This window comes from Apiospora phragmitis, assembly GCF_038363925.1.
Source record: "Apiospora phragmitis strain CBS 135458 chromosome Unknown utg000010l:1.0-9815664.0:1.0-9183399.0, whole genome shotgun sequence".
Classification (NCBI taxonomy): domain Eukaryota; kingdom Fungi; phylum Ascomycota; class Sordariomycetes; order Amphisphaeriales; family Apiosporaceae; genus Apiospora; species Apiospora phragmitis.
This window is the reverse complement of record NW_027117409.1, coordinates 4,821,674-4,848,763: the sequence shown is the minus strand read 5'-3', so window position 1 is coordinate 4,848,763 and position 27,090 is coordinate 4,821,674. Positions and strand designations below refer to the sequence as shown.

Sequence of the window (27,090 nt, the reverse complement as noted above, 5' to 3'; positions counted from 1 at the left end):
CAATTCGATCTCAAGGCTGTACTATAGGAAGTCAGGTCAGCTGGGAGTCTTGGGCGTTGGTGTTGACAAGGTAGTGGGCGAGTGTGTGGCTAGTTATAGAGAGCTAGAGAGAAAAGGTGTGGGGCAATGCTAAGGAGCGTCTTCGACACGCCCGGCATGATGATGCAACACGTGCCCGACGCGATGCAAAAGCAGCAAAAGAGTGTAGGTTGGGATGGTTGTGCTGGAGAGGCATTGGCTCTCTGGCCGAGGAGAGACGCACTTAGATATTATTTTGTAGGCCTCGAGGGTAGAAAGGGTGCGTGATATCAACACAAGCCGGAAGTGAACTGAAGGGCAGCGTGACCTGTCAGCTACTAAAGAGTGAACCGGATTGATTTGAGCTGGCGCGGTTGCTGTGGAAGTGGTAGGGCAATCCCAGCAATGGGTCTAGAGTATGAAGGTTTGCTGGAGGGTTCGGTAGGAGGAGTCGTTGGGTGGAATGAATGGAAGAGAAGAGGTAGAGGTGTAGATGAGGTTCTAATGTTTACAAGAACCGGGACGGACAAGGTGTGGTTTTGAGTGAGAGAGGGCAATGTTTAGCTTGTCAGACAAGCCAGACGCAAAAGAAAGCGTGCACCGAGTGGAGCGGGCTTGCAAAAAAGAATACCTGGGTACCTACGACTATTTTTTTGACGTGAGCGTGTCTGGTGTCTGCCCACAGTGTGTCTGCTGCAGCGGGTTTGCAGTCTGATCCCGGGCGTGTGTGAGGGCGAGAGCGGTTACGCGGGTTCGCCTGCTAACTTGGTCGGTGCCAAGCGTTGGAGACGTGCCTACTCCGTACCTGCTAGCGACTAGCCCAGCGCGTCTTCTGGACTGTGGAGTAGGTCACGATGTATCCTAGACGTAGGGAAGGGGGAAAAAGCGTGTCCAGCCGGCACACGGATCAGGATCAGGTTTGTATGCCTGTTTGAGCGAGGTAATATGTATCGGCCGTGGCTTGTATTCGCTGTTCGTTCGTTTGAGTTGCAGCTGGACGGAGGCGCCTTGAAGGAATAGAAAGCGTCTAGAACAGGTCTGCACGTTAAGATTGGCATGCGCTTGACTCTAATTTCAGGTTGTCTAAGAACAGACAGGAGCATGGACCGGAGGGAGGATATGTCACAGATTAGGAGATATACATGTATGGATGGATTGCAACAGTCCTATTTATACACACATTATACGCATAGCGCAGAGAGGATCGCTGGATATCTGGGGGAGAGCATAGAGGATACACGATGCGGCACGATACGACGACACGATACGCCAGAACCTGAACAACAACAAGTCCCGCGGAGCTACTTCTCGCTACTACAGACAACCTACGTAACTGTGATCCAGCGACTGAATGGCCTTTCCCTGATTTCTCTCGTGCTGTTCCGGCCGTTTCGACTGACGCGACCCTCCAATTGTCGCAGGTCCCGCCCGGTTCTCCCTAGAAACCAGCGATGCAAGTCCCACTTCTCGCATTTTTGTCAATAGCAACAGCGGAGCAACGCCGGGTCAAGGTACCCTTGTATCCTCGGGGGGCTCCACCGGGGTTCGACGCGTTTGCGGCTTCCCGCGTTGGGATCTGAGAAATGTGGCTTATTCTTCTCATTCTAGACCGGGAGTCTGTGGCTTAAATACCGCGCAGTAGTTTGCAATTCCCGGCAGCTCGAACCGCCCTAAAATAAAGCTGTGGTGAGTGGTGGTGGTACATAAGTACGTACATCAATAAGCTTTCAATCAATTGAGTGTGTCGGGCTGAGGGGGGATCAATTGCCCGGGGCAGGAACAACCTAGCTCCATGAGCTATCGATCAATTGAAGCGAACCTAGGGACCAGGGAAAATTACACGATCGGCTTCGGTTCGTATGCGACGATCAGTATAGCGAAGGGAGACAGGGAGCTTGCAACAGCCCAACAACAATCTTTTAGACGTATTCTGTTCGCCTAGGTGGCAGCTGTTGGCTGGCGTGCCATGATGTGGCAACCAAGGCTGTTCGCCAAAAAAGCGCCTCGCTCAGTGCTGGCGAGCTGCCAACGGTCGCCGAGCGCAGCATTTGTCCGCCGCTATTCCGCCCAGATCCAAACTGGCGTTGAGCCTGTTACGACCAGCGTCCCCAGCCCGAGCAGCTTCGCCGCAGAGAAACCTCGGTCTCCGCAAGACCGCCAAGCGACTGTCATCTTGCGAACCTATAAGCCCCGAACCCCCGGTGTGCGGCATCTCAAACGGCCCATCAACGACCACTTATGGAAAGGCCGGCCATTCCTCCCATTGACCTTCCCCAAGAAGGGAATGGGCAAGGGCGGTAGGAACTGTCATGGCCGCATTACTGTGAGACATCGCGGAGGTGGTCACAAACGCAGGATACGCACTGTCGACTTTTCCCGCTGGGCCCCCGGACCGCATATCGTCGAACGTATCGAGTACGATCCGAATCGCAGCGCCCACATTGCGCTTCTGACCGAAGAGCTCACCGGCAAGAAGTCTTATATCATCGCACCGGACGGGACGAGGACTGGAGACGTTGTGCAGAGCTACCGATCTGGAATTCCCGAGGACCTTCTAGCTAGCATGGGTGGTAACATCGATCCGGGTATTCTGGCTGCCAAGACTGCCCATCGAGGCAACTGTCTTCCGCTCCATCTTATTCCAGTTGGCACACCGGTCTTCAATGTTGGCTCGCACCCCAAAGGCAAGGCCGTCTTCTGTAGAAGTGCCGGTACCTACGCCGTCGTGGACTCCAAAGAGGAAGAGACCACAGCAGACGGTGTGAAGGTTGTGACGGGCAAGTATGTCAACGTCCGATTGCAGAGTGGTGAAGTCAGAAAGTGCAGCAAAGACGCATGTGCCACTGTCGGAGTGGCCAGCAACCCCCATCACGCGTACCGGCAACTTGGTAAGGCTGGAAGAAGTCGATGGTTGAACATAAGGCCTACAGTGCGTGGTGTGGCCATGAACAAGGGTATGTTTCCGTTCCACCGTTTTCCCGTATGTCTCGTTGCTAATGGTATTTGCAGTCGACCATCCCCACGGTGGTGGCCGTGGTAAGTCGAAGGGTAACCGAAACCCCGTCAGTCCATGGGGACGACTGGTACGTTGCCTTCTCAACTTCGCTCAGATCCCTGTCATAGCTGACCCATACTTCAGGCCAAAGGTGGAAAAAAGACACGCAGAACAAGCAATGTCAACAAATGGGTTGTTATTCCCAGAGTACGCAACCACGGAAAGCGCAGAGACAAGAAGGGCAGGCAGGCATAGACATAGACTCGAAAGTCGCATCTCACTGTATAGCCATCTGTACAAAGCAGGACCCTCAGTGTCTGGATGTAGACCTATGTATAAAGAGCTGTACAATACAACAATCATCCAAGATACGTGATATACCATGCCGCCATTCTGTCCTTGCTTCTTCTGCTAGTATATGGTGTCGGGCTCGGCCAAGCACAGAGCGCATATATGCGCCGAGCACAATATTGCGTTTCTATACCTATTTGAAGTTCTATTTTACTTTATGGAGGCATCGAGGGCACGGAAGAGCCGTAATGCAATAAGGGCAGGGCCAATACTTGGCGGCGGGTCTCGATAGTGAAATTTGTTAATTTAAAAAAGGAGGCGACACAGCTATGTACACATAATGCCTTTCGCTACCGGTGGGCCCCGTTGAAAGCAGACGGGAAGCCTTAGCATTTCGATCCGGATATTGAATCTACGCAAACACGTTGTAATACGACCCGGGGGCTTGTGGGTTGTGAGTCACGTCAATAGCAGAGCAAGGGTCCACGTCCAGCCTTATATGTACGCATGGGACGACAGGATGAATCGGTGGCCCGGCAACGCCCCTCGAGACACCCACCAGCCTCCGGATGATCACTACAGCTCTCGCTGTACCTTTCATAATGCCTCCTATGTAATTCATCATCCCTATTCACCAAGTGTCACTTGTGCGGTCCGTGGTTCTGGGGCCCTGTTATTCCCAAAAGGGCATGCCTCTTTTTGTGGTTCCGTCTCGGAGCGGTGGCCGGAGCGGTGGCTGAACAGAGATGTCTTGCATCAGTCGGCTGCCACTTCATCAGTAGCCGCCACTTTGAGCGTACATGAGATCGATACTATTGTTAACGATGCAGGCCGGGCAGAGGGCATCAGGTAGTATTTCAGTGGTTCAGGCTTCACCGCCCCATAGCCCGACTTCTGGGAAGTGGAGGCGGGGACGGGATTCTCGTCCTCGGTGGGAGAGTGTGACTGCTGCTTCTGGCATATACGAGAAAGGATCGTCTCACTCTCTTTCAATCTTTCTCACCTGTGGCTGTTCTGTGTTCGCAGCATCGCTAAACAACTCGAGCCGAGTTCTTTCCTCAGTTGTACACCGCTGCCTCGACAGCTAGCTGGACTGATTGTTGTAGGTACGAAGCTGACCGCGCCATCCGAGTGCGACGTGCTCGCGGTGAAGAGTCAGGTCTCGGCCCTGGGCAGGTCCCCACGCGCTGTGCCCTCGAAGCCGTCGCCCCAGGCCAGCGAAAACCCGTCGACGGCGGGACCCCGGCCCGGATCTCACCTAGACCCTCCGTGCGGCCATCATAATTCCACAGGCCGCATTGTATGTAGCACTGTCCGATCTAGTATAGTGTAGCTAATGACGAATGCTTGGTCTCGGAGGCTTGCATTGGAGGGTCTATTGGATACATATAAAAAGATATTGGTTCAGATTAGGCAAGCGACGACTTTGTCAGTGTTGTAGCCAAAACTGTGGCACATTCACCCTTTCCTTTGCTGTTGATCATTTACCTGGATATCAATGGCTTCAGTATCTTCCCAGGGCATGCATCACCTGACTTGCTCTACGTGGCTGTTTTATATAGGCTTTAGTATCGTATATCTATCTTATGAATCCCATGGCCGGTCCGAAAATCTGGAAGACCGCGTTTCACGAAACGTTCCAATCACTGAAAGACAAGGGTAAATGAGAAGCATGAATGTCGCCTTTTTATCTACCTGATGTTTCATACTACTGTCTACATACATGTGAGCCAGTGTCTCCGCCTGTATCTGGTGGTCGGTGATGCGTATATAGCAATTACGACATGATAGGCTCAAGGGTGTTTCCACTAAATAGTTCAGTCAGTACAGCTGCTTTATAGATAAGTGAATAAGGGGAGGGGTTTCTTACGCAGTAATAGTTGCCCAACCGATCAGACGCCAATGCTTCTCGATACGCCGAGAAAGCGCAATCTTCTCTCCGAGGTTTGTGCATGCAGGCGATGTCAGAGACAACTTGGCGGCATCCTGCTTGATAGCCGCAACCTTAGCACCAGTCGATGTTGAGCCAATGTTGACCATGAGAACCTCGTTCTTAGCCAGCTTGGCAACCTTGGCCTGCTTGCCATCCGCCGTCCGAACACCAAGCAGTCTCTTGAGCAAGTAGAAGTTGACCTCGATTTCGCTGTAAATGGCAGGAAGACGGCCCTTGAGACCCAGGACGAAACCAACAAGACGATCGGCTCTGCACAGGTAGGGTCGATCCTCGTACCAACACCAATCAAGCCACCTGGAACGGCGTACTTGAGGTCGTTGAACTCGGAGTTGAGCGAGACGATTCTGCTCACGATGGGCTTGCACTGCAGATTACCCTTGTCATCTCGTGTGACAATACCTGGGCGAATCTCAATCTCATCTCCCAGCTTCAATACACCATGGAGAATACTTCCACCAGCAACTCCACCCTTCAGGTCCTCAATCTCGGCACCAGGCTTGTTGACATCGAAAGATCGAATAACCATCATGTGGGGATCCTGGGTGAAGTCTCTGGGGGGACAGGGATGGTGTTGACAATGGCCTCGTTGATAGCATCGATGTTGAACTTCAGTTGGGCAGAAATGGGGATGATGGGGGACTTGGCAGCGGGCGTGCCTCGGACGAACTTCAGGATGGACTGGTAGTGCTGTAGAGCGGCTTCTTCCCGCATCAGATCGACCTTATTCTGAAGGATGATGATCTTGTCCAGCTTCATGATCTCGATAGCGGCCAAATGCTCCGAGGTTTGAGGCTGGGGTACAGACTCGTTACCTGCGATCAGCAGCAGAGCGGCGTCCATGACGGCGGCACCCGACAACATGGTGCTCATGAGGATATCGTGACCAGGGCAATCAACGAAGGAGACATGGCGCAACAGCCGGTAGGTGCCGCTGCATCCCTCGCGCTCACACGGCGGGTCGACTTCCTTCTCGCTCTTGTAGCTTCTGAAGCACGTAGGCCGCGGGCACTCTTGGTTGTCGCACTTGTAGATCTTGGCGTTGGCATAACCCAACTTGATGGTAATGTTTCGGATCAGCTCGTTCTTGAAACGAACGGTCTGGACGCCGGAGATGGCCTTGACAACTGTGGACTTTCCGTGGGCGACGTGGCCGATGGTGCCAATATTGATGGTTGCTTGGCGTGCGATAATTTCAGGTGTGAGGGGCGTTAACGAGTTAACATCGAGATCTTTCGGGTCGGTCTGGGGAGGCAGCTCTGGTCTTTGGACAGGCGGGGGCGCAACCATCGGGGTCTTCTTCATGGCTGACTTGAGAGGCTGCTCTTCCTGCTGCTCCTCGGCAGCTCCCTCAGCTCCTCCCTCGTGGACGGACTCATTGTCGGAGCCGGAGTCGGACTCGGCTACATCGTTGCCGAATTTGTCGCTGGTAGTCGCCATGATTGCGGTGCGATAGGTTGCGACAGAGAAGTGAGGTTGTGGTGGAGGCAACTTTACTGGCCAAGCTTGGGTCGGATTTGAGGTGGTGGGTTGGAGGTCTTGATTTTCTTCAAATTTAGTGTGCATCTACAATCATGGATTGGCGCTCGTAGTAGCGATGACTCAAAGTGAACCGAGGGGCATTACCCCACTATGGATAATGGGGCTTACGCACTTCCAGCCACAACATCAAGCCACAGACTCTTCAATATGACGAACCTGAAGTAATCGATGCAGTAGAATATCGACTCCCTGGAATACACCTTACAACGTGTTTGGTTATGTTGCTTAGGGCTGAATTAAGTATTGCTGTGCCAAATGATTGCATTGACGATGCTACTGATACTTATAGACAGCAGGTCTCTTTCATACAAGCAACCCATTGTGATGGGCTCATAATGACTTTGTTTCTAGAACTATACAACCCATGGGTATCATACGTACTCTGAAAGCATACGTTTGAACAAGAGTGCCAGGCTCTGAGGTTCTTGGATAACCTAGTGGAACGCATGACACGATGGCTGATAAGGCTACAGAGCGTTTTGTTTTATGTCGAATAGCACGTCGGCCTCGGATGGCGAAATAAGTGCCCTGAATATGTGAAATCCATAACACCATTCAAAGTGGTCGACTGCTATCCATCAACCAGATTGATGCCAGACAGCCGCTATCTACATCACTGACACAAGAAGCAGAGCCGATCTGTATGCGCTTGGTTGAGTCCCGAGAGATAGGGTTATAGATCAGCTGGCAAGGAATTAGTCCCTGGCTTCGACCCATGTGGTTATGGCGATTTTATCAATGCCATGTTCGCCTGGCTCTGTGAGCGTGGTTCTGAGCACAGCAATCCTGGCCAAGCCCGTCGGGTTATAATTTTTTGGCCTTCAGGTAAGTCAACAAAGATGTCTAAATTTGGTTGGCCATAAAGACCCTCCACCACTCTTTGGTGGTTGCGGGATGTCGAAATGGTAAGTAATGATGACATGAGATAAATATATCTATCCCATGCCTCTGATTTCTGCAGAATATCTCGAAGCGACAAACACATGGTCTCGGTGGTGGTTGCTGGAGGCCGGCCTTGAAGATGTTCCCGTAGGTCAACTTACGATCCTAGCGATTCTAGACCTTCAAATGGGGAGGGTTGGCTGTAGCTAAAAATAAACCAATTTTGTCCCCGAACGCAACCTTCAAAAACTGGGCTAATTCCTTTAGGCACAGACCAGAAAGAGCTCTGCCGACTCAATAATCGCAGAAATCTGAGCGGCACAGCAGGAACACCACCATTTCAATTGCCAATGTCACCCACCATGGGACAGGAAGGATGCCCTTTTCGCTCTTGACCTCCCCGAGAGTCTGGACGAATTCACCCGGTTGATTAATTGGATTTTCCAATGAGGACAGAGGGGAGTTTTCTAGTGCTTATTCTGTATGCAAATTTGGCCGGCTTACAGTCCACGACCTCCCACTATTTTGTAAACGGCGTCGCCTCTTGGGTTGCAACAAGCTGCTGTACTTTCGCTTCTCAAAATAGCTGGTTGGCAGCTTACGAGCAGCGAAAGTGTGCACACATTGCAACATCAAGGTGGTATCACACTGGACACCTTACAGACGAGTTGAGAGCACCCCTCATGGATATGATTTATCAAGCTTGGATCCTAGTTCAACTGATAGAGTTGAACGTACGATGCCGGTCACTTTCTGTTGACTGGTATTGTTTGTGCAGTCACGGTTGGTTTGGACTTCATCTCCCTCATACAGAGAGACGAGAAAGAAACGAAATCCAAGGTGAAGCCAACAAACAGAAGGTTGGCGCAACCCTACCTGGTGCTCTGCTCAGCTTACCGCCCATGTTTGCGACCCCATGCAACATGGACAGGCCGCATCACATGAAACTGCTCTCTGATTGGCCACAGGGCCTGAGTCTCCGCAGGGGTCGTGGAGCTCGTCGACCTATCATGCCTGCAGATCAGCGACAAGGGTATATCGAGGCGCTCCAAGCCCTGCTCTGGTTGGTTGATTGCATCCAACCGCACATCCAACCATATGCGAATACCTCGCTTCTCACGTCCTCCCCCTCAGCTTGACTTAAGACAACACCTGCCGACGGCAGCTCTTGTTCTCGTCCTCGCACTAGTTTTGGCAGAATTGACCACACCAAGCTGCCAGAACCCCCGAATGGCTGTCGTATTTGATTCGCACTTGGCATGCTCGACAACTGTTGGCTGCAATGACTGACCAGGGCGCCAATGCGCGTCAGAAAAAATCGTACCGCCCAAATGGCTCCCACTGCCAATTCCCGGGGGGCGAGTGCACCCTCCTCCAATATGCTGCTTGATATAAGTGTATTTCGGTAAGCCGGCGGGCGAGTAACATGCAGTGTCCAGAGTACTTTGCAGCCGGACGTTGCTCTTATTAACAGTCGTCCACGTAAATCCATCCATCCATAGTGATTGACAAGCTGCCCCTCATCTCTGGTCTCTAATATACCCAGCCTTTTCCCATCTTACCGGCCAACGACTGTGACTCCCGCTTCTGTTCTCGAGTTCACCCCAAACTTGCAGTCTGTGACAACGAGCATTGCAGCAACCGCCTGACAGTTTGACCCGAGGTTTCGCGATCTAACGATCTAACGATCGAAAGAACGGGACAAGCAGCGCGGGGCCACTCCGTCACCCCGTGGGCGTCTATTTGGACGTATCGCCCACTCAGAGATTGGAGCGTTGTTCTAGCCGCCCTATCAGAGTTCATCACCGGCCTCCCCACCAGGCCTGTTCCTTGTGAGCAAATCTCATTGACTCTTGCATGGCATGACCTCCACAACTAACGGGCCCATGCAGCGGCTTCTTGAGATAGGTTGGGTGGTACATACACCAGACCGGCGACTACACAAAATCACCTCTGGCCCCAGGTGCTCAGCCCTGGGAAATCTTTCTTCTCTCGACAGCTGGTCTCTCCATTCGTAACCTGCCTACAAGTTGCTTCAGCCATATCTTGAACACTTGCATATCAGTCTCAATTTCTTGCAGCATATATACACTGCCTGGTTGTCGGTTGTATAGATCATCACCTTCTTTATCTCATCCTTACTCTATCACACACCACAAAATGAGTTCCTCCGATGATAGGAGGCGGCCCGCCGTCCAACACTACACACCTTCTCGAACGTCCTCTCAGGGATCTTCATCATCAGGATCATCACTAAAACAACTGCGGACACCGAGGTTCGCCGAGGCCACTACCATCCATTCGCCCGTTGACGGAAGGGGACCCTTCGCGGACCCACCAGAGGCTACACATGCGCAACCGGCAGATGTGGGCTTCGGGTACATTGGCGAAAACACTTCGTCAAAAGAGTCGACATCCACTGTGCCCATGACTCCCTTGAAGAGTGCCATGAAAGTCCCCGGGACTCCCGCTAGGAGGTTCGACAACCCCTTGAGCCCGACGTTCAGGGAAGAAGAGATCCTCGGCAAGCGTGAGCAAGACACGGAGAAGGAGCAAGCAAAGGATCTTGTTAGTTTAATCGCCTTTGAGACCATGCGATCAAATAGACGTGCTAACTCCATTGCAGGCCATAAAGACGAGAGTGAGGTTCGCCAAGTTTGCGCTTCGTGGCGTCAACTTCAGCTGCAGTCTCATCATTCTTTCCATGCTCACATCCTCCTTTGCCATCTTCAACGCGACCAAGGCACTGCCAGCTCAGAACGGTCTCCCGCCATGGGCAGAGAACACGAATTCTTGGCCCCAGAAGGTCGTATTGGCCGCAGCTTGCCTGAACTTGTTCATCTGCGTTCTCATCTTCATCGGCTACTGCCGGGGTGGTCACCATCGAGCCGAGAAAGTTGGCGTCTACTACACTCTGTTCGCGGTTGGCTGGTTCATCTTCAACATGATTATCTGGGCAATCGCTGCTGGCGTCCTACAATTTACGAGAAATAACAGCGGCAACAAGGACATGTGGGGATGGGCTTGCGTCCAGAATCACCGATCCGAAGTCTTCTCGGATAAGGTCGACTACGCGCTCGTGTGCAGACTTCAGGTAAGCTAATGATCATTTTACAATACTCGGAAAAGGTACTGGACTAACTTGTAACAGAACTGGACCTTGATCTGCATCATCATTGAGGTCGTTATCGAAGTTATCAGCATCTCGCTCTACAGTGTCATCTTCTACCGATACTACACCAAGCGCCGCCTGGCGAAGTCGATGGACATGCGTGACCGGGCTCGCTCCGACTTGTACCTTGCGCAGCTGCGATCCCAGTCGGCTCCCAACACCCCTGGCTTCGGACCCAAGTCGCCGGCCTTCTCGCAATATGCGTTGTCGCCGCGCTTCCCGCCTTCAGCCTACAAGTCTCTGGGCGAGATCTCTGAACAGCCACAGCCGAGCTTCACGCCTGCCAACAACGTGGCCGAGCCGCAGTCGTCGTTTGCCCAGGCTGCTTCACCGGCGAGCGAGAGCAAGCCATTCAGCCTGCAAGCACCGCCCAAGAAGGCACCGAGTGCGACGCCGAGAATGGGCACGGGGGCGCTCCGAACCCCTGACACGCCTACAGCACCGGTACAGAACTTTGATTTCATAGCACTGGGCGAGCAGCAGTACGATTCTGTACCGATCCCGGAGGCGTACGCGGACGCAGCCAACAAGCCGGTCTACCGGTAGAGCAAGGCTCGGCAAGTTGAATGGCGGCAAGGGGGGAGAGAGAGTTGATGAATAATGATGATTGGAAACTCGAAATAATGGGAGGCACGTCCCTCTTATTCCAGCTGAGCTGATGGAGTCCGTATTTGTTGGGAGGGTGGAAAGTTTTGCTTAACTTGGGAACAACAACGGCGTTCTATATGGGATGATACCTGGGCGGGGGGATGATGGACATTTTTGGCGGTCTGCAACCCCTGGAAACTTCTTTACTATCGCTACGACATTTGCCTGGCGCAACGCTTTATGTGCGCTGAGGCCCGTCAACTTTTCATATAAATGTAATTACAAACTCTGTACAATCGAAGAGAAAGCCAAAAGAATTTATTACATAGCAAATTGCAGCCTCAAACGAGGAATACACCAAAAGATTCAAAATATCCCAGCTGCACGTTTATTACCTAGTGTTCGTCCTTGCAAAGAATACTGACCAAAGACCTCACAAAGGTATATCTGCTAAATCCCCTATCGCTTGGCATAAAAGTACAGTATAACAGTATAGTTAAAGAGTATATCGAGTATCTAATGTATGTATATCTTGCAAACCACTTGATTATGGTTCGATCGATCTTGATGCTGGTCAGCTTGCAGGTTCGCATTTTGGCAACAGCTGGGCTCGATGCTCTAACGACTAACAGGGTGTAACCAGAACCGACCCACCTGACTGAGCCAAGTTTTAGGTCCCCTTCTTGCCTCAATTAGGCCAAGCCGCCCAAGCAGGTCAAAAGTGCAGGAAAGCCAGCCAGCAAGCATAGAAGCGAAAGCAGGCACGTCACTCACTAACAGACAGCACGACAGACAGCAAGTCATTGCCTTGCAACACACCAACATTTTCCCACCACACCACCCCCTCTTCGAAAAAGGAACCAATGGCAAGCAGGGCAGCAACAATGCAGCGTCTACTCTGGCGGCAGGCGGCCACCAGGGCCTCTTCCCGGTTCTGCGCTTCTTCTGCCTCCGCTACTACTCGGTCCTTTGTCTCGTCTTCCTCTTCGTCGCGGGTCTCCAGAGCTGCCACTACCAAAGCCACTACCCCTATTTCCGGCCCGACCTACCGATCTTCTGCCCGAAGAGCCTACAGCTCCCAACCGCCCCAGAACCCGAACCAGACTGTCAAGTTCTGGCCTTTCCTCCTCATCATTGCTGCTGGTTTTGGCGGTTACGTATTGCTTGTTAAGCGCAGAGTCGGTAAGTTACTACCACGTGTTGCATACACAGATCCACGAGGTTATCATGAAGGAAGGAGCGCTACGTGCCACAATTCGAAGCAAACTTGTGGCCGCAGTTACCCATTGATGGAGTGACAACTCTTGGTGTTCCTCTCTCTCACTCTCTATCTCTCCTTGTCCTTCCCGTCTCCGTATTACGTCGGGGTTTCGGCGGTACCAAGCTAATCCAAATCTTGGGTAAACCCACAGACATGCCTGCCACCGACGCATCCAAGACGGCCGCCGGCCGCATCGGCGCCCCCGCCCAATCCACACCCACCTTCAACCCCGACGACGTGACCGTCGTCTTCGTCCTGGGCGGCCCCGGCGCCGGCAAGGGCACCCAGTGCGCCCACCTGGTCAAGGACTACGGCTTCACGCACCTGTCGGCGGGCGACCTGCTGCGCGCGGAGCAGGACCGCGCGGGCAGCGAGTTCGGCGAGATGATCAAGGACTACATCAAGAACGGCCTCATCGTGCCCATGGAGGTGACGGTGCAGCTGCTCGAGAACGCCATGACGGCGACCGTCGACCCCTCGGGCAAGGGCGAGACCAAGGGCAAGAAGGGCAAGTTCCTGATCGACGGCTTCCCGCGCAAGATGGACCAGGCCGTCAAGTTCGAGGAGTCCGTCTGCCCCGCCAAGGCCGTGCTCTTCTACGACTGCCCCGAGGCCGAGATGGAGCGCCGCCTGCTCGACCGCGGTAAGACCAGCGGCCGTGCCGACGACAACGCCGACAGCATCCGCAAGCGCTTCCGCACCTTCGTCGAGACCTCCATGCCCGTCGTCGACGCCTTCGAGAAGCAGGGCAAGGTCATCAAGATCGACGGTACCGCCAAGCCCGAGGAGGTCCACAAGACCACCCAGCAGCGCATCGAGGCCAAGCTCGGCCGCGAGTTCTAAACCCATCAATCCATGACAGACTTGCTTTGCTGGCTACTATGCACCACCCGCATACAATCTACATTTAGATACTGATAGATAGCCCCATGCCCCGCAGCATGCGGTCCTGGTGGCGACGAGGAGGAAAGAAACTGTACGACTGGATTGGGAAGAGTAGCGCGAACGTGGTTTGTGGGTTAAAGAAGAAGAGAACACAATAATAAGAGGGCCTGCCTGCTTGGGAGAGCGAGCGCAACGGCAGATCCGCCTCCATTTTTGGGACTTGTATTATACATCGTACACTACATCGACTGACAGACACAGAGCAGAGTCGGAATAGACGCCGATTCTGACGTTTCCTTATCCCCTCATATATGTATTCCTTGTTCAATATCAGTAGACTTCATCACAAACAACACAAGGCACACAGTTAAGAGTTGCTCAAGAGAGTCAGAGTAGTATCAAATTTGCATTTGTAGTGGTCTATCCCCTATGGAAAGACTCTTCTACCACTGTGGCAGACAACGTGGCTTACTTAAGCTGCTCGCCATCTTCTCCCTCGGGTACTGCTTTCGTCGTCTCTACCATGTGGCACGGAAAGACCCTCGTACTGTCGCCTACACTTGATGTCTCCCCATGCAAAACGCGGATGGGGAGGGATGTAAGCTTCTACTCAAAACGATTAAATCGCATTCCCACTTGGGCAGTCTCTTCCTCAATATGCCGAGAATAGACGGGGAATTATTCTTTGCACAGACATCACGATGTATCGCCGTCGCCTCCCCATACCAGAAATAGTCAAATGCCGATGCCGTTTCATCTTCATATCATGACAACATAACAATGAACCCAGACGCCAAGTCTAGACCACGAAAAATCACCATGCCATCCCTATGGATTCCCTTTTTTGGTTGCAGAAGCGTAGGAAAAGCGAGAGGGGCTATATTGTAGGACGCATCTAATCCTCATCATCTCCTCGGGGATTGGGCGGGGGGCGATCACTGCGGTCGCGGTCACCGCCGCCACGTCGTCGATCGCCGCCTCTCCTGTTACCGCCATCCTCGAAACCGGCACCGGTGAGCTTGCGCTCGAGCTCCTCCATCTCGCGCTTGCGCGCAGCTTCGGCGTTGGCTTGCTCTTTCCTCAGCGCAGCAGCAACGGCGGCGATGGTTCGGCGCCAGCCGTCGACTCGGTCGCCAAGCTCACGCCATTGCTTCTCGCCGAAGACGCGGTAGACGGTACGGTGGACGAGGAAGACCTGCTCGCGCTGCGACAGTTTGCCCTCAACGAGGCCAGCACGAATCACGTCGATGGCCCACAGCTCGATCTCGTTGTCGGGAATTTGCAGTGCCTTGGTGATGAGCTTGTAAGGGATTTCGCGAGACGGCTGCGACGCGGCGAGCGAGGCAAATGTGAGGAGGCGGATCTTGCGGTGCAGAAGATCGGCGTTCAGGTGCTCCTTCTCGATGAAGTCGTCGTGCTCCTCGTTGAAGTCGTTGTAATCCTCCAAGTCCTTCTCAGCGAAGATCTCAAGGAGCTCGAAGTAGACGGCGTGGGAGTCTGCCAAGGCCTGGACGGCAGGAAGACTCATCAAGTCCGAGAAATCGTAGTGAGTGGGAGAAAGGAGAGCCGACTTCAGAGCGCGGAGGGCCAGACGCTGGGCATCCTCGCTTGAAACCTCGTCCTTCTCGAATGTGTTGATGGCTTTTACGATGAAGTCGTATGACGTGCTGTAGATAGGAAATGATCAGTATGACGCCCCTCACGGTTGTGTACAGATATATGACTGGAATGTCGCTTACTGCTCATCACCAGCGTCGGACGCAACCTCGGCAATCTCCTCGTACAGCTTTCGCTGCTCCTCCTCGTCAATGTCCCACTGCTCAACCCAGGAATCGAGTGTGCGCAGGTGCTTCTTGAGGTTGTCGAACATTGAATACTGCTTGACAAAGCGGACGATGGCGGAGAAGATGTGGAACCGAATCTCATTATCGGGCTTGATCATGTTGAAGATGTTAGTAAGAGCGCCGAGGGCCAGGGCGGGGCCGTTCTGGGGCGAAGAAGTGATGGGCTTCAAGAGGTTGTCGCAGACGCGGGGCAGCATCTTGTCGGCGTTCTTGGACTGCATGACCAGGTAGACGAGCAGGTTGTAGGCGGCCGTGAACTCCTTCTCGGGGACCTGGTTCAGAGCGGAGGAGGCGACGATGATCTTCTTAAGGATCTCGTCCTGCTGGTCCTTCTCGATCAAGGGCTTGACCTCATCGCCGATGCGCACGTAGTCGGCCATCTCCTGGGCCAGCTCGTTGAAGGTGCCATCGACGAAGACGAGCTGCGGCTGGACCGAAGTCGAAGCCATGTTGTCGGTTTGCAAGTGTGAAGGTAGAAATCCTCGATCCACAGGTAGGTTGAGAGTTGGTTAAGGATCTTTTGGAAGCGGATGGAGACGGACACAGTGCTCTTGTCGGGGACCAATAGCTTCGAGTATGCTATCGACTTCGCAATTATGTTCTTCAATGGCGGCCTGGCGGAGCCGATGATATTTCGGGAAGGCGTCAATCTTCTGCACCAGCAATTTTGGGGGTTTTTTTCGTGGGATGATTTATCTATCCGAGCGTTGCGTCTAGTGAGGAGATGTAGGTAACCCGTCCTGCCCCTCCTCCCACAGGCTTCTCCTCTCTTATGGGTTTGTCTCCATGTCCAACCAATCGTGCCAGCTTTTCGATCCCCCACTCTTCACAGATTCTACCGATGCTTTAATCAGGAACAAGAGGGACATAGATGCATTAATCCAGTCCAGATTGGAGAAACCAGGAAGCATAAGGATCAATTCTAGTCAGGAAACAGGATCTCGAATTAATATAACTTCGTGGCTCTACTACCCACTTGCCCGAGCTGTTGCAGCCTGAAATCAATATAGGTTTGTACCTGCCATTTTCTACCTGAACAGATCTCGGACATCAGCGCTCTAGTAGATGAAAATTGGCTATCATGGTCGTGATGTGATGCGTTCCTGTCTTGATTCATCTACAACCACGTTGCTACGTAAGGCGCCAGACCAATGGGGTTATGCCAGCAGCACCCTCGATAACTCGGACATCTAACAAGTATGTCTACACGACAGGTTCGATTTCCTGACGAGGAAGGAGGAGTTGCGCCTTGCCGAATCGAGTCGATTGCAACCGACAGCCCTTCGTCATACATACCATGAGCTGGAAAGGGAACGTTCATTCCGCGTTCCGGGGAGGAGTTCTATTACATCATTTCTACGCGTAGATTGGTCTGTCCTATATACTTACACCTTGTTCGACCGCCAGCAAATCTAGGATGAGTATATGTACTGTAGTTGCTTCCTGTACCCTTCCTGTACCATACACACAACACGCTGCCTGGTGTTTAAATATAGACGATATGAGCTCGCTTCAACATCTTCATATGGACAGCACGAAGAGGAAACCGCTGCTGAAAGAGCATACACATGTGGGAGGCGAACCACAAACCCTGCCAGTGAAGCAGGTCCATACCCATCCTCGTGAATCGAACGGCGACGAGAATGCAAGCGTGTACTTCATAGGCACTGCGACAACCATTATAGAGTGGCAGGGCACTCGTATCCTCACAGATCCGAACTTCCTCCATGCGGGAGACAACGTCCATCTCGGCCCCGGTGTCTCGGCAGAACGGTTGACCAACCCGGCGGTCGATCTGCATGAGCTCCCAGCCCTGGATTGTATCCTGCTCTCCCACTACCACGAGGATCACTTTGATCAGAAAGTCGAGGCGTCGCTCAATAGGCTCTTTCCCATCATCACAACACCTCATGCCAAAAAATGCTTGACCTCGTTGAAAGACGAGCCATTTGGGCGAGTTACAGAACTGGACTTCTTCGAGAGCGTGATGCTTCATACCGACAATGAGCCAACCCCGGGGACTAACGTCAAGTCCGTCATCCGGGTGACTGGAATGCCTGGGAAACATGTACCGCCAGGCGCCCTGGCCGCTGCCAACGAATACCTACAGGCAGTGCCACCTACCAATGGTTGGCTTGTCGAGCTCGGTCATGCCCATGACACGGCCACGGGGACGGATCCCGAGGCGATCAATACGGGCTACCGGATTTATATCTCTGGGGACACGCTCTTTGTGGACGAGCTCCAAGAAATCAAGCAGGGACTCCAGGACTATAAGATCGACTTGATGCTCGTCCACCTGGGCGGAACCACCATCCCGGGGCCCAAGATGCCTCTGGTCATGGTGACGATGGATGCGGAGCAGGGGCTGAAGTTGATGCATCTGATGGATCCGGGGGTGACCATACCGATTCACTATGATGACTACTCGGTCTTCTTGTCACCTCTTTCGGACTTTAAAGACAAGGTAGATGAAGAAGGGTGGCATGATCGCGTCGTTTACCTGGATAGAGGTGAGCAGTACAAATTCAAGGTTCGGGCTGCTGAGGGAGCATAGGAGGAGTCCGATCTGGGAGGATTCTGCTCTTTTAAGTTGGCCCGGCTGTCTGGGCTCGCAAGCATGTGTGACTCCAGCAGCCAAGAGAGTAGTAGGCCTTGGCGATAATTTTGCTATATCAGGTCGAATGCAAACGCAAGCCGGTAGCCGTTTCAATACTTTCCTTATTGATTACCTTGGGACATCTTGAGGTGTCTACCATAATGTCCCATTCTATTCATAGACAAGTAACAAGCATCTGCCTGCCCATGTAGAGATTTTGCACGAAGAGTAAAGGCTGTCTGTTCCCTGGGCCTGGTTCAAACTTTGCCGGAAACGATCTATAGCGTATAGGCTGATAAGGTTGCAAATGGTCCGTCCAAGGGAGGATATGCAGCACGGACCTTGTCTTTCTAATATATGGCATTTAAATTAACGCTAAGGTTAAACCCAGGGATAAATAATTACGGCCGCCACCCTCCTTTTCTTTTATTAATTAATGCTCTACTTTACTCATTTATTTCTAAATAAAAGTCACTTTTTAAAGGCTTGGTCCCAACGCGCGCAACGCAACACCCGCCAGTATCGCGTGTACACTACTCTGCGGCCTCGAGCTTTCCAGTTCTAGTTCGCGCATATATCCCCCGTTCCGTTCTTGTTCTGGGTGTCGCTGAACGCCGTGATTATACGATCTACCTGAAATAGTCGCAGCTCGGCTTGGATTTGCACCTGGGCATCCCAGTAGTAAATGCGCAGCGCAGCGCACGTTCGTTTATAACCCGAGAAACAGAGGCCAGGACACACGGCCGAATCCTTCCATCTGAGCTGCTTTATTCGTACTTATATTCGCCAATGGACCAGAATCAGGACCAGGATCGGGACCGGGACCGGGACCGGGACCAGATGGAGGGACTAGTCTCTACCTCAGCTCCAGAGGCTCCCATGCATGACGCACCGCTGCTCAGTCCATCTCCCGTCCAGCACGAAGAACCTCGCAGCACTTTTGCAGCAATCCCCAATGGGGCCGCTAAAGAAAACGGCCCAGGGTTGGCCATGGCCGAGCCCGATGCAGCAGTAGCCGGAGCTGCAACATCGCAACCACCGAGTGCCCAGCCGCAAGCCGTGCCGCAGCCTCCGTCCGCATCATCAGCATCATCGGCATCGGCGCCGGCACCGTCCACACTGTTCACGCCGGCTTCCACCCCCAGTGTGACCCCCGGTCCTTCGTCAGGATCTCTGCCGCCCCGGACATCGCCATTGGCCACGCAGCCTCCGCCGGCTCAGTATGTTCGCCGGACTTCCATGCCCCAAGGAGGCAAAGTGCCCATAGTCGAGCCTCCTGGAGCTGGCCTCCGGCGAGCTGCCAGTCAAAATCCCAATGCCTTCCAATCGCCCGGTCGTGACTATGGCCGAGAGAATCCCAAATTCAATGACGATCTCTCCAGACTTACACATGCCGTGCAGCAATCAGTGCCTGAGGCCGTGAGACGCGTCACTCGGGACAATTGGGAGAAGATACTGCTGGGAACAAGTTTTCACCAGGCCTTCATTGTGAGTAACCACGACGTCCTACCTGTCATTCGTTTTATATCTCTTCTTCTTTTCAACTGCATGTCATTAGTCACCCATCCTTCACCATACAATTCGGGAGACCCCATGAATTCAACGTCGAGATCCGAGCCTTGATCCATTCCAACAAATCACCCACGATTCCAAAGCACCTTCCTTCCCACTGTCGTCTCGTGCACCACGCAATACTTGACACCTCATCGCAACCATTTCCCTGTTTTCTTTTCGAACAGGTCTGGCTATTAGTTGTGACTTCCGTCGGTGTCGTATTCCGTGCTCATTATTGCGTTCACTACACCATCCATCTCATCAAGCATTCATTCCTAACACAATCCTCCAAATTCGTTGCGTCTGGGAATAAACAACTTTGTTCGGCCCGCCGCGCATGTGACTGACTTCATTCATACTAGATGAACGCGATCGTTCATCACGCCAACGGTGATATTCTTCGTCGTGGTATCTCACAATTTGGTCGCAAGATGGTGTCCGAGTCCCAAGATGCCATCATGGCCCATTTCGAGCCGGCCGACCTCGACGCCGTTGCTGATGCCATCCTGGATAAGGCGAGCGATTCATTCCTTGACAAGGCCTTAGAACGACGTCTTGCCACCATTGATGCCCGCTCGCTAATCGACGCTCTTGCCCGTGCTGAACGGCTTGGCTACGAGAGCAACGATGTGAATGGCGACGACGATACCCAAGCATCACCACCGCTGCAAGCACCGACCGTGCAGAACCATTCGTACCAATTTCAGCAACATCCAAGACAACCGCCTCCACAGCAGGAGCTCGCTAGGTCCTCCCCTACTTCACTGATACCTCTGGTGCCGCCAAAACCACAAGCGAGCCTGCAGTGCCCTCTGTGCTGGCGGAAATTCACAGCCGCACCACCCTACGAATATGTAACTACCTACTGCCACTTCCTTTCTGGGTATACTTCTCTAACCTGGCAATAGCATGTCAAAAAAGGGCTGTGTGTCAAAACCCCTCCTAACTCAGATGGGTTCCCCTTCAGCTGCGCCGAATGTGGTGCTGGGTTCGTGACAGCAGTTGGGCAGAAATCCGTGAGTTATATCAGCCAATCTGTTTATATGTGTAGAAAATTCCAACTGACATTGCTTCAGCATTACCTTAACCGCGTTTGTGGTCAGCACAGCTATGCTCCGGCCACGCCCAAAGCACCTTCTGTCCCGACCAGCTCACCTGTGGCACACGTGGCCACCAACGGTCCCGTGACGCATATGCAGCGGCCTGCATCACAAATGCAACAAAGCCCGTATGGCCAACAGCGAGTTCAACCGTCTTGGTCCACTCCCGTCCAGAAGCAAAACTCGGCAACTCCAAGTGCATCAGCTCCGCCTCCATCCTCGGGCCCCGTCCTAGCTGATCCTTACGCACATTTGAACCCCGACACCCGTGCGAGGCTTGAGTCGGATATCCTAGCAGCTGAAGCGTCTTACGCCCCCCGCTTCAAAGAGGCTGAAAGTATAGCCGACCCTGAGGAACGAAAACTGAAGCTCGAAGGTCTCCAGAACAGCTTCTCCACGAAACAATCGATTATCAGGAAGCGGTATGGCGTCCGGCTTCGACAAAGACGCACGAAAGAGGAGATAGAAGCGGAGCGTATCCGGCTGACTGGACATACTGGTACTCCTGGAGGCGGCAAGAGACAGCGTGTTGATGACGGGCTTGGGGGCACGCCATCGTATGTACCGTCGCAGCAACCACAAGCTCCAGCTACTCCTTCCCCGAACAACCCGGAATTTCCACCAACGAAGCACCTGTCGGTGACGGACATGAACTCGTCGGGTCTCGGGGGTTCTAGTGCTACGGCAGCGACCGCCGATCCCACTGTTGGCCTGCAGCAATCCCAGCAACACGCACCAAACGCACCGCCCCCTCGCAACAGTCTAGCTGCATACCAGCAGAACGGCTACCGTGTAGACAGACACGTTTCCCACTCGGTCCCGCAGTCTCCCGTCCAGTCTCCCGTTCAAGCATCTACTGTTCGAGCTTCTCCTGTCCAGGCTTCTCCTGCTCCAGCCAACAACCATAGCACAATGGCCGAGGCAGCGGCTGATGCACCAGCATGGGGCCCACCTTCTACCGCTGCTAGAAACGGCTCGGCTGCGGCCCCTCTGGTTCTCGATGATGACGCTTCATCTGACAGCGATTCGGATGGGGATGGGGAGATACCGGCTAAACTTCCCCCTTCCGGGTAGCAGGTCCAAATGGGCCCTCTTCGAGGGGCTGGGCTGGTTGATTTCCTCTTCGGTGTGGATAAGTAAACTTGCACACGCTACTACGAATTCGTGGACGTTCAGCGAGCGCTGGAACGATTGATCCCTGGGATTGCACGGGATTGAGCAATCCGGCATGGTCCTTCCGAGACTTGGTGGTGTTCGTTTTGTTATACCCAATTCGCGTTCTCTTATCATTACTCCGTTCACAGACAAGTTGTGAATCTTGACCTGGTTTGCAACGACCTGGTCCACATGACGAGGGCCGGCATGCTTTTCCCAGCACCCAGTCTGTCTGTCTGTCTGTTGCAAGGGCCCTCGGAATCAAGCTGATGTGTCATTAGCACACGGCTGAAGAGCACGGGACTCTTCCAATCATTCTGTTTATCTTATGTTTGGACGGTTTGGCGTCTTGATTTGAAAGTTTCCAAGGTGGTAGGGAAAAGTCGAGGAAAGGAGTTTTCAAGGCAGAAGACATAGTACAGCGGTAACCCGTTCATACGTACATACTTCCCCAGCCTGATCTCAAGTTGCTGCGTTGCGCTTTGTCTTTTAAGAAGGTAGTTATGGCACCAGCTTCGGCCCTTTGCCTACGTATTTGTACGATATCCTCCACTTCTACCACGAAGAGCAAATAGTCTTCGACAATGAAAGGCTTCTGCAACAAGAACTTGGTCTTCCTAGTTTGACCTTACCGTGACAGCTACGCATTTATATCCGTCGAGCATTTTTGGCGAATTTCTGGGGTGAAACGTTGTAATTCGCAATGCAGCCAGCGTAGCAGATACCGCAGAGGCGTTTCCCTCGGTTCGGCTAAATGGGCCTGGGCAACGGCAGGCTTGGCCGGGTTCGGTGTGCTAGCTAGTTAGTCCTGTTACCTGGTATTTAGTTGAACTAGAGAGTAGGACAACCTAGTCGGGTGTATAACCAGAAGATTACTATATATATACTCCATGCCCACCACTAATGCTCTCGAGGGGAATGAAAATGATTCAATGTCATACAGATATCGTGCTCTATCCCATCATAATCATGGCTACGTATGTAGAAATCCCTGCCGGCATGCTCTCTAGCAACTAAGAAAAGAGAATCGATCGTGGCATTCGTGATCTCAATGGTTTTTCTTGTGCAGAAGCAATGGCTATTCATCATCTCCCTACCAATACTACAATTTGCCTTTGCCGTACCCAACACCCCCAAGCGTATCGCTATACACACACACACACCGTACCCTAGACTGACTGGCCGTTTCCTCATAGACACCAGACATGGAAGGTAGAAGACGTCTTCGAGTCGCATACCTGGCCCTTCGGCCCGGTGGTTGGGTGCCTTGACATACATAGATGTAATAATGGCCTCCTTCGACCAGGACACTAAACAAGTAAAAAAATGCCGAAATACTCGCAACAGTAGGTAGGTATCGAAGAAGCAACATGAGGAAGCCAGTACATCCCATCAGAACACGCCTAGAAGAAGAAGAAGAAGAATAAATCTCAGATTTTTCCGGTCTTCCCATATTTGTATTGCAGGTAGGTTCTGGCTCTGTTATCAACCTTCCCCCGAGTTCGTCCGGGGGGCCCAATAATCCATCGTAACTGCCCGCGCCACTTGGAAATACGATATACAACGCACCCCTCTCTGCGCTACCCTCCCTACTCTTACCAAAGAACATGTAATCAAGGAAAACCGCCAGCGAACTCCATGCTCTCCAAATGTAGAAAGAAAACAAAAGGCCAGCTTATGCAGAAATTCACCTAGACGATAGAACGCACCCGTGCAACAAGAGCAAAGTCGTAACGCCGCCCGTCTCCCTGAGCTGGCCAATATCTGCTCTCCCCCTCTCGCCAACCTGGTTGTAATTATTCCACTCTAACGGTTCAGGCCGTTCAGCCAGTAACCCGCCTGACCCAGAGCCCGGTGGGTTCGTACTCGGCCTCCCGGTCCATCCGCTTGTAGGCGCGGTGCAGCTTGAGCCCGAGGTCGTACTCCTCGCGCTGGACCTCGGCCAGCTCGTCGCGGAGGACCTCGACCTTGCGCTTCTCGGCCTCGCGCTTGGCGATGACGGCGTCGCTCGCCAGCAGATTGTCCGTCGGCATGAGCTCCGTCATCTGCCGGATGGCCTGGTTGATGTTGATGCGGCGGTTCCCGAGCGACTTGAGCGCGGCATTGAGCTGCGAGACGCGGTCGCGGGCCGACTCCTCGGGCGGCGCGAGGGGAGCACCTTGTCGCTCGACTCGTTCGAGGCTACCGAGATCCGGCTGTGGTTCCCGCGGGGAACCGGATGGAGTCCGGATGGGCGCGGCTGGGCCGGAACCAGTGAAGTCACGTAGTAGGGGGAGTCCATGTTGATCTTGATCGGCTCTGCCGCGGGTGTATGGGCTCGGGGTTTGTCCTCGTAGCCGCTAACAATAGGTCGCTTACGATCGAGGATGGAATGGCCGTCGGGAGACAAGGAGGCCGGGGACTGGCTGTATTGCCGGGGTGGCGTAGGCACAGCTGGGGCGGCTTCTTCGGCAGAGAGTCTTGGTGTGCCCGTCGCCGAGGTCGCGTACGTCGTTACACTGAAACGAGATGGCGGTTGCGTCCACTCTTCGGGAAACCCTCCAGGCGGCCGTTGAGAAGGGTGGATGTCGTTATGCTGCGAATAGGCAGAAGACGAAGTAGACCGCTGAGGGGTGTGGCCAGCTGCTCCTGCAGGCTTTCTTCGGATGGCTTTCTCGTTTGGAGGAAATGGTGACGAAGGAGGATTGTCCGCTGGGAGAGGATGGATGGCGGCTGAACGAGCCTGGTATGGTGCAGGCTTCTCCGTGGGACGATGATCGTCGGACAAAGCAGGGCTGGGATATCTCTGGGAGGGTTGATCTGGTGCACCAGCTGTAACGCGCTGCACCGGGGAGGCCGACGATTGGACAGTGTTGCGGCCATTAGGCTCTTGTGAGGGGTTCTTGGTGGTAGCTGCGCGCTGAGTTGGTGGGGGTGATGATGTTTCAGACTCCAATGAACTGACAGGGGACAAAACACCTTGGCCACGGCGAGGATCGCTGGGTCCTCGGTTCATCCTTCTGGCGCTCTTCGGAGGCACGTTCAGCGGTGCTACGTCGGGAGTGTCTTTCACCGGCGGGACTAGAGGCGTTCGTCCGCTGGCTCCACGCCAGTCCGGCCTCGACGACGGCTCAGCCGGCGCATTGCCAGCATCTGGAGCTGGGCGCGTCGGTCGAAGACGTACACCAAATACGTTACCGGCGTCATTGGCCGGCTGACGGGCTTGCAGACCTTGGGCGTACTGATGGGCGTTGGGCACTTGCGAAGGGAGTCCACGGTCCTTTGAAGTTGGCTCGCCAGTATGTTTGTCCCAACGCACGTCGTTATTCCGTTGCCTGAGCCGCTCCCGAGATTTGGACTCGTGCAACGCATGTATAGCAGCATCCGAGTTCTTTCGACGCTCCCGTCGCATCATGGGGATTTGGCTTCGCCCAGCACCACCACCCGGGCGAGTAGCGGGGTTCTCCATGGCCAAGTTGCCTTCATCAATAGGCGAAACGTCTCCGCCGGTAGGTCTGCTGGCCCGAATGCACATTGTTAGCCTCGATACCGTCTATCCCGAGCTCTCATAAGGTTCAACGGGGAAATGCGCCAGGCAAGGATCGGCAGAGGCAGTTCTCATTCCACGGAAGTTCAACTCTCGTGACTGCAAGGAACTATGTCCCTGACGCTGCAATTCCAAATAAAAGTTCACGAGTGTCTCAACAACAAAGGCGTTTGTGGAGGAAGCTGAGAGAAGCAAACAGTGTAGTCGTTGCACGCTGACATCGCAACAGATACAATCAACTGCCAACTTCCTACATTCACCTCGAGCACCGTGCTTGCCCATTGTCACTGTACCGAATGCGCTTGCCTCGGGAAGCCTCGAGGCGCAATAAACAAGGGAAGAGGGCATTCAGCAGCTCGAACTTACCGTTCTGGTCTCCCGAAATCGTCAGGTGAACTCGGCGGAGAAATCCCAGCCGGGTCAGCATATACCTCACCTCTCAGCTGCTGGGCTGCAAAGGTAGCAGCGACGGGCGATGGCTGCGAGTAGATGGAAGAGACCGGACGGCCGTAAGAGGAATTACGGTTGTTATGGGTGGACGGTGGAGGCGCCTGTACAGCAGGCGCTGAGGTTTGACTGCGGTAATGGGGTGTCAGCATCATGTGTGAAGTTGTTGGGCTTTTTTGTCTTTTGTGTTTTCTTCCGTGTTGTCCAATCCAACACTTGGGGCCCGAGGCCGAATTAAACCAGATCACAGAACAGTAAGAGGTAGGAAGGACAATGACCCAATCCTGCCACCCTCAATTACACAGCCCCGGGAACTAAACCGGGAGTCCTTTTACTTCCTTGCTTCCTTGCTGATTTCTTTGTTGGGGGGTTTTTGTTTGGTATTAGTTCCAAGTAGATGCGATATCTGTCAACATGGCATCCTAAACCAAGTACTCGAATGTTGCTGTCGCATCTAATCTGATCCTTCTTCTGCAATCTGAGCAAAAGCACCCATGACAGGACATAGCCCAAGCACAAGCCCAACCTGCACCGTTGGCATTTGGGGGGTCTGGGGTCAGACTATGGTGTGGCTGAATGTGACTGCGTCACACCACCCTGCAGCGGCAGCAACATCGACCGACCGACCACCTTGGACTTGCATCAACCCCCGCGGGACGCAGGATGTATCCTAATTCAACTTGACTTGCTTTGTTGCAACTGCACTTGCAACTCTGGGATACGATGCATGCATGGCATGAGAGAGAAAAGAGGAAAGGAAAGAACGAATGCGACTTACAACAATTCCGCGCTCGGTTGCCTTTCTGGTCTCTTCGGGAGTCCTCCTTGGATTTCGTACGAGTATCCTGTTGGTCGTGGCGGACGTGCAGGAGTTGGCGAAGAAGAAGATGATGATGATCGCGAGTTCTGCCACTGCTCGAGTTTCTTCTGCTTCAGCGCAGGAGCTCCCCCCTCCTTATTACGTCCAATCTGGCCTGGCCGTAGACGGTCCCACATGGTCGACATGGCGAACAGGCTCGCGATGTCCGCGACTGCGATGGTCGATACTAGCCGTGGCGGGGTGATAGGTCCTTCCCTCCCTCTTCCTCAATTCTCGGATTTCAAAGAGTTTCGAATAGGGTGGTGTCAGATCGCCGCGGGGTTGGGCTCATCCGAAGGGCCAAAGATGCCGATTGACTTTTCTGTGCTGCCGCGAACGCGAGTCCCTGCGCGCACGCATAAAAGAGGTCCCTGAGAAATTGATGCCGTCCCGTGCCCTCAGGTTTTCTGCCGGGTATCCT

The 27,090-nt window shown here is 53.4% G+C and overlaps 8 protein-coding genes across 8 annotated transcripts; 5 read left to right on the top strand and 3 right to left on the bottom strand.

The window, feature by feature from the left end:
- Nucleotides 1-1,984: 1,984 nt before the first annotated feature.
- On the top strand, nt 1,985-3,268 carry PG994_011235 (mitochondrial 54S ribosomal protein uL2m; the record flags this gene model as incomplete). Its single annotated transcript, XM_066862644.1, has 3 exons — nt 1,985-2,972; nt 3,028-3,101; nt 3,158-3,268. 3 exons carry the CDS (start codon nt 1,985-1,987, stop codon nt 3,266-3,268), a joined length of 1,173 nt encoding a protein of 390 aa, XP_066711754.1.
- Nucleotides 3,269-5,081: 1,813 nt separating this feature from the next.
- PG994_011234 (Eukaryotic translation initiation factor 2 subunit gamma) lies at nt 5,082-6,695 on the bottom strand (the record flags this gene model as incomplete). Its single annotated transcript, XM_066862643.1, has 4 exons — nt 5,082-5,112; nt 5,175-5,507; nt 5,567-5,796; nt 5,820-6,695. The coding sequence occupies 4 exons, from the start codon at nt 6,693-6,695 to the stop codon at nt 5,082-5,084; spliced, it is 1,470 nt and encodes a 489-aa protein (XP_066711753.1).
- Nucleotides 6,696-9,839: 3,144 nt separating this feature from the next.
- On the top strand, nt 9,840-11,397 carry PG994_011233 (uncharacterized protein; the record flags this gene model as incomplete). The annotated part of the gene is made up of 3 exons (XM_066862642.1): nt 9,840-10,247; nt 10,306-10,773; nt 10,831-11,397. The coding sequence occupies 3 exons, from the start codon at nt 9,840-9,842 to the stop codon at nt 11,395-11,397; spliced, it is 1,443 nt and encodes a 480-aa protein (XP_066711752.1).
- Nucleotides 11,398-12,323: 926 nt separating this feature from the next.
- On the top strand, nt 12,324-13,543 carry PG994_011232 (UMP-CMP kinase; the record flags this gene model as incomplete). Its single annotated transcript, XM_066862641.1, has 2 exons — nt 12,324-12,621; nt 12,852-13,543. 2 exons carry the CDS (start codon nt 12,324-12,326, stop codon nt 13,541-13,543), a joined length of 990 nt encoding a protein of 329 aa, XP_066711751.1.
- A 937-nt stretch (nt 13,544-14,480) lies between these two features.
- PG994_011231 (PCI-domain-containing protein) lies at nt 14,481-15,878 on the bottom strand (the record flags this gene model as incomplete). The annotated part of the gene is made up of 2 exons (XM_066862640.1): nt 14,481-15,252; nt 15,325-15,878. The coding sequence occupies 2 exons, from the start codon at nt 15,876-15,878 to the stop codon at nt 14,481-14,483; spliced, it is 1,326 nt and encodes a 441-aa protein (XP_066711750.1).
- Nucleotides 15,879-16,930: 1,052 nt separating this feature from the next.
- On the top strand, nt 16,931-17,986 carry PG994_011230 (uncharacterized protein; the record flags this gene model as incomplete). The annotated part of the gene is made up of 1 exon (XM_066862639.1): nt 16,931-17,986. One exon carries the CDS (start codon nt 16,931-16,933, stop codon nt 17,984-17,986), a length of 1,056 nt encoding a protein of 351 aa, XP_066711749.1.
- Nucleotides 17,987-18,817: 831 nt separating this feature from the next.
- PG994_011229 (uncharacterized protein) lies at nt 18,818-21,756 on the top strand (the record flags this gene model as incomplete). The annotated part of the gene is made up of 4 exons (XM_066862638.1): nt 18,818-19,516; nt 19,945-20,436; nt 20,491-20,598; nt 20,659-21,756. The coding sequence occupies 4 exons, from the start codon at nt 18,818-18,820 to the stop codon at nt 21,754-21,756; spliced, it is 2,397 nt and encodes a 798-aa protein (XP_066711748.1).
- Nucleotides 21,757-23,660: 1,904 nt separating this feature from the next.
- On the bottom strand, nt 23,661-26,815 carry PG994_011228 (uncharacterized protein; the record flags this gene model as incomplete). The annotated part of the gene is made up of 4 exons (XM_066862637.1): nt 23,661-24,032; nt 24,089-25,334; nt 25,730-25,939; nt 26,589-26,815. 4 exons carry the CDS (start codon nt 26,813-26,815, stop codon nt 23,661-23,663), a joined length of 2,055 nt encoding a protein of 684 aa, XP_066711747.1.
- Nucleotides 26,816-27,090: the final 275 nt, after the last annotated feature.